This window comes from Cavia porcellus, unplaced genomic scaffold (genome assembly GCF_034190915.1).
Source record: "Cavia porcellus strain 051 isolate PalLab524CR breed Dunkin Hartley unplaced genomic scaffold, mCavPor4.1 scaffold_19, whole genome shotgun sequence".
Taxonomy (NCBI): Eukaryota; Metazoa; Chordata; class Mammalia; order Rodentia; family Caviidae; genus Cavia; species Cavia porcellus.
In genome coordinates, this window is record NW_026947502.1 from 4,810,255 (window position 1) to 4,819,944 (window position 9,690).

The 9,690-nt window shown below is 60.4% G+C and overlaps 1 protein-coding gene and 1 long non-coding RNA gene across 2 annotated transcripts; one reads left to right on the forward strand and one right to left on the reverse strand.

The window, feature by feature from the left end:
• Positions 1-1,809: 1,809 nt before the first annotated feature.
• Shroom1 (shroom family member 1) lies at positions 1,810-9,303 on the reverse strand. Its single transcript, XM_063230616.1, has 8 exons — positions 9,187-9,303; positions 4,600-5,564; positions 4,470-4,522; positions 3,909-4,109; positions 3,155-3,715; positions 2,929-3,070; positions 2,573-2,845; positions 1,810-2,437 (listed from the first exon to the last, which is right to left on the reverse strand). The coding sequence occupies exons 2-8, from the start codon at positions 5,527-5,529 to the stop codon at positions 2,105-2,107; spliced, it is 2,493 nt and encodes an 830-aa protein (XP_063086686.1). The 5' UTR covers positions 5,530-5,564; positions 9,187-9,303; the 3' UTR covers positions 1,810-2,104.
• Positions 5,561-7,622, forward strand: LOC134471581 (uncharacterized). The gene is made up of 2 exons (XR_010041040.1): positions 5,561-6,048; positions 6,153-7,622. It is a non-coding gene; the product is annotated as an uncharacterized LOC134471581 (long non-coding RNA).
• Positions 9,304-9,690: the final 387 nt, after the last annotated feature.

The window sequence follows — 9,690 nt, forward strand, 5'->3', positions numbered from 1 at the left end:
CGCGCTCACCCGAAACAGAACGGCGCCCCCTGCTGGCGGCCTCGCGCAGCGTCCGTTCTCCCGGTTTCAGGTCTTGAGGCCCTTAGTGCCAATAAAGAACATCTGCGGTGAGCTCCAGTAAAAAACATCTGCGTGAGCTCATTCTTGCCTTCTGAAGGAATAACAGTGTGGCAGGAAGAGAACCGGTCGGCAAAGAACAGGCCAGACGGAAGAGCCGGCGCGCGAAGCCTGCTCCTCCTTTTTGAGCCTGGCAGGGTCGAGCACAAAGCCCTCATATTTACTTCTGCAAAGAAAAAGTACAAAAACCAAAGTGCAGTATAACCGGAAGAAGGCAGACACCCTTTCCCCACCCCCAAGCGCTGCCTGTTCAAGCCAGGCTGGGAGGGCTTTTGTTTGAAATACACGTTTTCTGTTGGTTTAATAGACGCGTTCAGTGTGTTTCTTAAGAATACATAATGGGCGAATACAAGGGGGGACTGCACGGGGCAGAAGGCAGAAATTAGCAGCTTGCATTGAGAGCGCGCTTCGAAGCGAGCTGGCCGGCCTGAGGCCCCCAGAACCGAAGCCCCGCCCACAGTGTTCAAAGGACAGCGAAGCATAATGTTAGAACCCGCAATGGCCTCCCCAGGAACCCCATATGTTTTTTATAAAAAGACACAGTGAAAGCATTGTTCTGCGCTCAATAGCGCGACTGTTGTAACTAATGCTCTTGGTATGAATACGACCATTTAAAATTGCCAACCCCATGCACTCGGAGACAATACACATCACAAAACAAGCCCAGAAGCAGAAATTTCTCACTTAGGGGTCAGTTGGCCTTAAATACACAGCCACAAGCCTTTTAAGCTGCCTGACTTCCAAAAATACTCTGAACCTTAGCAGAACAAGGTCCTTGTCCTGCTGTTTGCAGCTACTACCTTACTGAAGCAGATTTGCACAACATTATCCTCGAACCTGATCCTGGATCACTGGAGGTGCACAAATGGAGTTTGTCCTGTGTTTCACACCACCCCCTTCCATGCTAGGAGCAGCCTTGCAGGGACAAGGGAAGCGGCCTGTCCAGGCCCTTTGGGCCCATGTAGGGGATCTCCTGGCTTCCACCCTCAGCTGCCTTCCTGGCTAGGCAGAGAGCTGGGTGTGCTGTGTGTCCTTTTTGTTTGCGTCTTTTTTTTTTTTTTTTTTTGTCTTTTTCATTTTTATTGGTACCGGGGATTGAACTCACGACCGCCTGCTTGCAAGGCAGGTACTTATGCTGCTGAGCTAAATCCCCAGCCCTTGTTTGTGTCTTTTTTGTAGCATTGGGGGTCAAACTCGGGGATAGGTGTTCTACCTGCCCCACTACTAAGTTACACCCTCCAATATCACTCTTTAAATGTTTGAGGCAGGCTCTCACTAAAGGTAGGCCTTTAACTTGAGATCCTCCTGCCTCAGCCTTCTGAGTAGCTGGGATTATAGGAGGCAATATTTCTGCTACCAAAACTAAGGCTTTGGTGCAAACCAGCTGAAGAGACCTGGACCCAGTGGGTCAGACCCAGGCTTTGTGGTAGTGATGCAGTCAGGAGGGCTGGTACTGTGGATTACTGGTGGTGGTGGTGGTGGTGGAGTTGGTGGTCCCTGCTGTTTGCCAGCTTGGTTCCACAATCTTCTATAGGTTGCCAGACCTGACTGATCATCTGCCACATCCCTCTTCTGCCCTGAACTGGTGGGCAGTTTGTAAAAAGACTCCTTCCCTCTTTCCTCTTATGTGCACAGGACATACTACACACACGCACCCACACACACACACCCACAAACACACACACACCCACATCTCTTAGGAAATTTTTATTGCAAAAAAATAAAGGCTGACTTGCACTTTACAGTGAAGTGTTCCTCTGACCTCTCGCCTCCCACCAACCCTTACAGAAACCCTCTCTCCTCATGAAAGTGGGTCACACTGCAAGTTTTAAGTAACTCCCAGATAACCTGCAAGACATGGGAAAGGCCGCATGTAATGGTGGGAGCAATTCTCCAGGGAGGGCTGTGGGCCTGAGTCCTCCCTGCTCCGGTAAACCAGCGTCACTTCAGGTGTGCAAGGCAGGGCTCCCCGCCCTGCCGACTGGAACTAAGTAGGGGGAGGTGGGAAGGGCTGTTTATCCGGAGGACAGGTTCTTGGGAGCCAGGATGGACTGGGAGAAAGAGGCCGATGGCTCAGGTCGCTCCTGACCACGTCCAGTTGGTCCTGCAGGAGCCGGACACGTTCGTCCAGGCTGCGCTGCTGGGCCAGGATGGCGGCCTTGTCAGCCAGCAGGGTGCAGTAGGAGCGCACGTCCTCCGCCGGCAGTGCCCGCGCCAGCACCTCGCGCAGGGCCCGCTCACGCCGCGACACGTGCTCCTTCAGCTCCTTGGCGTCCTCCTGCTGTCGCTGCAGAAGGCCCAGTCGCTGCAGCAGAGAGGCCTGGAGCCGCCAGGAGAGGGCGCCATGAGCGCGCGGCTCCCGGGACGGGGCCATCCCCAGCCCCAGCTCACAGCCCGCGGCCCGCATCCCCTCCCTGACCGGCTCTCCACCACCCCCAGCGCGAACCCCTTTTACCCGCTCATCAGGGTCGCCGTCTGAGCCCACCCGGGCCAACGCGCGGTGCACGCGGGCCAGCCGACTGCCCAGCAGCAGCAGGAGGCCAAGCACACGTTCCAGGTCCGCCATGAACCGGCTGAACCGTTCCAGTTCCCGGGGCCCACAGCACTGGCCCACTGCAGCCTCCAGAGCTGCCCTGCGTAGGGCCCATGCTTGAGCTACCCCTTGCAGCTGCTCCTGCTTGGCCTGAAGGTCCTGCAGCATCTTTTGGAGGAGGCTGGCTAGCTCCACCTGCAAAGGGTACGGGCTAGTACTCAAGCCGGCCTGCCCTCTCTACCCAGCCTCCGACACACTACCAGCCCCTCCGCACTCACTTTCTTGGCCTGGATACTGATGTTGGAGGCTGAGGGGCCCTGGCTGCATGGCTCGCTGAGCACAGGTGGGAGGGTAGCATTTTCTGGCCTTGTCTCCTGCTGAGAAGCAGGCAGCAGCTGGGGGAAGCTGAACTGAGAGGACCTGAGGACAAAGCCAGAGCTCCTTGGGTTGCCCTGCCCAGGCCTGCAGAGCTGTAGAACCCTGGCCCCTGCTGTGCTTGCTTACCCTGGCTCAGAAGACCCTGCTGCCTCCTTTCCAGTCTCCCCGATGGAGGCCCAGACCTCTGTCCCAGGGATCAGCCCATCCAGCAGGCCCAGGGGCAGCGCTGGGCTGGGCTCAGAGACAAGAGTGTCGCTCAGGGAGGGATCCAGTCTGGCCAGCTCCCGAACTAGCTCCTCCAGACGCTGGCTGGTCCACATTGGTCTGGAACCCAGCTGGCCAGTGCCCCAGGCCAAGGAAGCATGGTGAGGGGGCCCTGAGGTACCATTGCTTGAAGAACACAGGGCATCATCTGGGGGAGGCTTGAGAGGGTCATTTTCTGCAGCTACAGGGGTGTCAGGGGTCAGCAGTCCAGCAGAGTCAGTGGTTGGGAGGTCACCATTTGCAGTCCCAGGAGGGCTATAGCTTGTGGCCTTGGAGACACCCACAGAACCATTCACCCCTTGCCAGTAGTCATCTGCCCCTGAGGTCCCAGGATACCCATGGAGGGGACATTCTGGTGGGGCCATAGCCTGGCCAGCTCTTCGGCCCAAGTCAGTTTCAGAATTCTGGTCAGAGGCATGGACACTGGAAGCAGAAGAAGACAGTGAATCAGAAAAGGCTCTGGCCACAGACAAGCAGAGGCCTTGCAGGGCAGCCTGCCCTGCCCACCCCCTACACACCCCCATTTCCGTACCCACCCCCTGCATCCAGGCCCCTTCTAGAGCAGGCGCACCTGGGAGGGGGTGCCTCACTGTCCTTAGGAACCAGGGAGAATTACCTGGTTGAGGCTCCTACAGGGGTGCAGGAGTCGGGAGGCCAGCTCATCCTGTCTGGCGGAGGTCCTTCCAGAAACACATCATCGTCAGGAAGGGAGGGCAGCCGGGAGAGCTCCACCTGGGTCTCTGCGACCCTCTGTTCACAGTCTGAGGGGCTGTACTGAGGGGCTTCTTCGGGACACATTGCTGTAGGCTCCAAGAACCTGGAAGTGGGGACCCCACACTGACATCAAAGAGTGGGGTGTCCTGGCACCACATCAGGAAAACAGGAGGCTATGCAATTTGCAAAAAGCTGAGGGCAGTGGAGGGCCCCCTCTTTTTTTTTTTTTTTTTTTTTTTTTTGTCTGAGACAGGGTCTCCCTATGCAGGTCAGGGTCACCTTGAGCTCACTGTGTAGCCCAGGCAGGTCTGGAACTCCTAACAGTCCTCCTGTCTCAGCCTCCCAAAAGCGCTGGGATTACAGGTATGCGCCTCCACACCCAGCCCTGGTCTGCTTTCTTGACCAAGAGCTGGGAAAGCTGCCTCCCCACCCCTTCGTCCTCTGAAGGGCCCATGTTTCTCACCTGGAAAATGTCTGAAGCAACGGTCCAGGTGTTTCTGCTCCTTGGGGAACGGCCTGGAAAAGCCAAGGCAAATGAAACGCGGCTGCCTCCACGCTCCCCTGCTTCTCCAGCCTGCGACCTCTCTTCCTACCTGGACGGTGGCCGTGGCCGCTCCCGGCGCTCTCCGGGGCCCTGACACCTTGCCCGAAGCACTCTGACGCCGACAGCCAGGCCTCAGTGCATCGCCGAGCTTCTCGGGCCCCGAGTCCAGCTGCGCCGAGCTTTGGGCCTGGATCTCCTGCAGCCCTCCGAACGCGGCCCCGGCCTGGCGCGGCAGTTCCTGGGGCTCCAGCCTGGCGAGCCCCGGGCCGGTGCAGGGCCCACCCAAGGCCTCCCCGGCCGGCCCACCGCCCTGCCCCACGCGATCCAGCTTCCCCGACTCCGAGAAGCACCACGTCTGCTGCTGGCTGGCGAGGCGCCCCCGGCCGGCGGGTGCTGGCGCGGGCGCCCGGCAGTCCCGGCCCGGGTGGCTGAGCGAGGCGGAGCGCGGGTGCTCGGCGGGCGGCCGCACCGGGGCGGCGGGCCGCAGGCGGGAGGGCAGGCTCATGCGGAGCTCCCTGCGCTGGAAGGACGTCTCCCGGAGCACCCTGCGCTGCGCGCCCTGCAGCCGCTGGCGGTAGGCGGCCCGCGAGGCCGGCGGGCTGGGGGGCTCGGCGGCCCGCGCCCCGGCCTCGGCCTCGGCCTCGGCGGCCAGCGCGTAGAGCAGCGGGGTGGCCTGTCTGCTGAGCTGCCCTGGGGGTCCCCGGAGCGCAGCGACTGCTGGCCGGGGCCGCTGGGCCGAGCCGGGGGCCGCGGCGGGTGGAGAGGGGCCCGGGCCGCCCCGGGCCGCGTGCGGCCAGTCCCAGTCCAGGGGCGACAGGGCGTCCGTGTCAGGCGACGGCGTGCACCACTCCGGGCCCCCGGAGGCCGCGGAGAATGAGCCGTAGGCCGAGTCGGCGCCCGTGGACCGCCGGCGCAGGTGCAGGCTTCCCGGGGAGGCGGGCGGGGAGGCGCGCTCGCCCTCAGGGCCCGGGGCCTCCATAGCGGTGAGGATGGAGGTGGTGGGCTCCGCAGGTCCTGGGGGAAACACAAGGCGGTTAGCTCAGTCTGCGGACCGGCTTAGCTGTCCCCACCTGGTCAGCCGATCCTCCCCTTCCCTGTGTTGACAGAGTAACCTGGGCGTCAGAGAGGGCAAGGGCAGTGGGATCAGTCCCAGGGCGCAGGCAGAGTCTGAGGGCCTCAGCTCTTGGAGCAAGGGGTCTGCAGCCAGCCCACTCCCTGCAGGGTGCCTCCATCGGGAGTTCGGTTAGCCCCATGCTCCAGCCCCACGCACCCGAGCTGTTTCCTGGCCACTCTTGTCTCCTCCGTGGGATCCTTCCCTGATGGACAAGGACCCAGAATGTTCTCAGATCACAGAGGAGCTGAGATGGGGTGGGGACCGGGCAGGGGTCAGGGGCAGCTTCATAACCTCTCTCCTTCCTTCTGTTAATGTCCTAAAGGTGTCATATAAATATTGATCTGGGGCCTAGGGATATAGCTCAGCAGCACAAGCGCCTGCCAGGTAAGTGCAAGGTCCCGAGTTCAATTCCCAGGATTAAAGAATAAATAAATAAATGAATAAATATAATTCATTCGGATCCCCACACAGCTATCTGCCTTCCACAGATGAGGACCCCAAGGTCTCCAGTTCCAAGGGAGAAATGATTTGCCCCAGGGGCACACAGCTGGCAAGTGGCAGAGCCCTGGCTGGGAGATGGGCATGCCACCAGGATCACCACAGCCAAAATCGATTTCCTAGGGGCCAACCTTGCAGAAAGCCAGTATACCATACCTCTTCCCCAACTGCTGCATACTCCCCACAAACTGTAGGCAGGGTACTGAATAATGCACTCCTTACTTCTAAAACTCTGCCTTGCTTCTGGGAATGACCAGGTAACCTCAGGCCCTCTGCCCCTGGCTTCCTTTGCTCCTCCTATAGGACTCAGCGGGGTGATCTCCTGACCTCTTCGGCTCCACACAGTGCTTTTGCCACCACATCATGCAACACCCTGCACTGCCACTATTTGCTGGCCCATTCTTCCCTCTTCCCATTCCCACCCCGAGCTTCCTGAGGGCGAGCTCTGCCCTTGTTACTCGGTGCCCGGCACAGTGCCTGGCATGCAGTCAATCGATGTTAAATAAATATTTGTTAATGGCAAGGGAAGGAACAGACTTGCAGAGATTAGGTTTGGGGTGGCCTGGGTATATTGGTCTTTTCTGAGGAAGGAGACAGAACAGGAAAGGAACTTGCCACCATGGACACTGACCAGGTTGCTCATGCATTATTAGTAAATAGGCCAAGCAGGCATAGCAGCACTGGCTGGAAACTGATACCTCCCCAGTGCAAGAGCGAGGCAAGGGGACATGCTGAGCAGGCAGGCCCAGGTCAGGGTTAGGGTGGCTCTGAGGCCTGGGCAACTGGGGCTCCCAGTGTGCTATGGGGGGACTTGACTTTCTTGAACTTGGTGGGGAGTGCCGAGTAGGTGGCCTGAAGCTGTGACAGGGGCCAAAACACTGGCTCACTTGAGCCCCCAGAGGCGATTTAGAATTGCGAGTCACCCTCCCTCCACCTCCTGGAGGCCCAGTCTGCTACTGATTGTTGATCAGGGCAGGGTTACTTGTCAGAAGTAGTGTTCCTTAATAGGGAGAAGCAGTGCTGATGACATTCCCAGGGCCTCAGACCTGAAGCAGACATCCTGCACCTGCGGGGGCACCTCACACCCACTAAGCCCAGCCCTGCAGGATGGACTTCACATGCAACCTTGGCGGGGGTGGGGTGGGCTTCTGCAAAGTTACCATCTTCTGAACTTCAGCAGAAAAAAGTTAAGTGGCAGCTCCTAGGACAGTCACCTCCTCCGAGAAGTCCAGCTGGCTCTCAGACAGTAGCTCTCTCTCTCTCTCTCTCCCTAGTTCTAAACTCAGATCACTGCCTGGCTCATGCCACTTTATGCCTGCCCACGATGGCCTCTCAACGGGTAGGCGTGGTCAGATAGAGACACCCTCCAAAGAGGCCTTGAACATCTATCTTGTTTGTAAGTTACTGTGTTAATTAAATAGTCTGAATTTGCCAAATAAAAACAGCCTAAATGGGCCCCCAGAATGTGCACACAGATCGATTTTCTTATCAGCACTAGCCTGTCCTAAGGATGCTCTTACACTGGATGTCTGTGCAGGACGGTCACACTGTCCCCTGTGCAGAGCCAGCTGCTCTGGTGTATGTCTGGGGGCCTCGGCTCAACAGCAAGGAGTTTTCACACTTGTCTGGCTACAGGGGAGGCCCTGTGGTCCAGCCAGCACCTGTGGCTGGGGGGAGCCTTGTACTAGGGACTCCAGCCTCCTTATCAATGTCACCCTGTGGGCCAGGCTGCAGAGTCTGTGCCAGCTGCAGAACCAAAGTCCAGAGGTGCTCAGGCATGTACCCACGCCTCACCAGAGTAGGAAGGGCAGAACGAGTTCCCACTAGCAAAACACTATTCTAGGGCTTGGGAGGGGGTGTTCCATAGTATACCCATCACCTGGACAGTGGACGAAAGAATAGGAGAGGACAGAGTGAGGTCAGTGCTCAGAGCTGGGGCCCAGGCGGGTAGAGGCCAGTCGGAAAGGAGGAAGCCCAGGTTAGAGAATGGCCAAGAGTCCTGTCGCAGCCAGCATGGGATCTGTGTGCTTCTCCCGTGTCTGTGGCAAGTGTGGCAGCGGTTGGCATCTGGATCTAGAGCTTCACAGAGGACAGACCAGGCCAGAAGCAGGCCCAGGATTTTATAGTTAGAGGTGGAGACAGTGCCAGGGGCTAAGATCATACAGAGGTGATGGAAGCAGATCCAAGGGAGGTAACCAGATCGGTTCAGCAGACCGGCCAGCCTCAACCCCAGGAAGGACCAGGAGTGAAATCTTTTCTCTCTCAAAAGCCACCTCCACCTGACCTCTCTAAGAGGACTGGTCCCCGGTCACCCCTCATGGACTGTCTTCCCTCAGTCCCGGGCAGCGGTACCCTCTGGGTTGAGCTCCTGGGCCCCGGGCTGCCTCTTGACCCCCAGCACCCCAGGATGGGTCTGACTGGGCTCCACGCCCACCACGCCCAGCCTGCACGTTGGTCCTCCAACTCAGCCTTGGAAATGACTTCAAGAGGACAGAAGCCAGGGGCTCCCAGCAGGACAGCCACCTCCTCCTCGAGGTCCACCTGGGAGCACCAGGTCTCATCCTAGTCCTCCCAAGGCCGCTCACGGCCCGGCGGGCAGTGCAGGCAGCACTTCTGGAGAGGCTGCCCCGGCCAGCCTTCAGCTCACACCAGGTCCTCCAGCTCTGGGAGTCGCGGACACGGAGCCCGGCGACCGCAGGGGGCAACAGAGTCACCGGGGCGCGCGAGGGGCCAAGCATCGGCGGGCTCTCGGCCTTTCCCGTCGAGGAGGAGGAGCGCTCAGGGCGCAGACCGGGACCGCGCTTGGGCAGGTCCAGGAGGGCAGGAGGGACTCGGGTCCTCCCGCTGCCCGGCGCCCGAGGAACACGGCGCCCCCCGCAGGCCGCCAAAGGGGCGCTCGCGTCTCCTCGCCCGGGGGTCTGCAGGCTGCGCAGGGCCCCGCTGGACTGCGCGCCGGACTGGACGCCGAGCCGGGCCCCCCGCGGCACTGCCCGCCCCCCACCTCCCCCGCCGCTCCCCGCGCACCTGAACCCCGATCCGAGACACGCTCCGGCGCGCGGTGACCTCAGAGCCCCGGCTGGGCTCCGGACCCCACCTCCTCCAGGCCTGGCCACCGCCGCCGCCGGCCGCAGGGGAGACGCCAAGGCCGGCCGAGGGGCGGGAGCGCGGAGAGGCGCTGCCCGGAGCCGCGCCCCTTCCAGCGCCAGCCCGCGGTGTGTTCCGGCCGGCAGGGACGGACAATGTGTTCCCCGCCGGGCACAGGCCCCTGGCCACAGGCCAGCGGGCATGGGGGCCCCGAGCCCCGCACTCCTCCTGGGCACAGAGGCCGATCCCCGTCCTCTCCGGGCCGGCGGGCGCACTGGACTTCCCCGCCATCCCCTTCGGTCCGCCGGGGTTAGGGGCGGTGAGATGGCGCCAGCTCTGCACCCCCTGCACAAGCCCTTTCCAAAGCGCTTCCGACTCCTGGACTCGTGCTGTGGGCTTCTGGCTCCCATTCTTGTCCCTTGCATTCCTCCCAGTAGGGGCCTG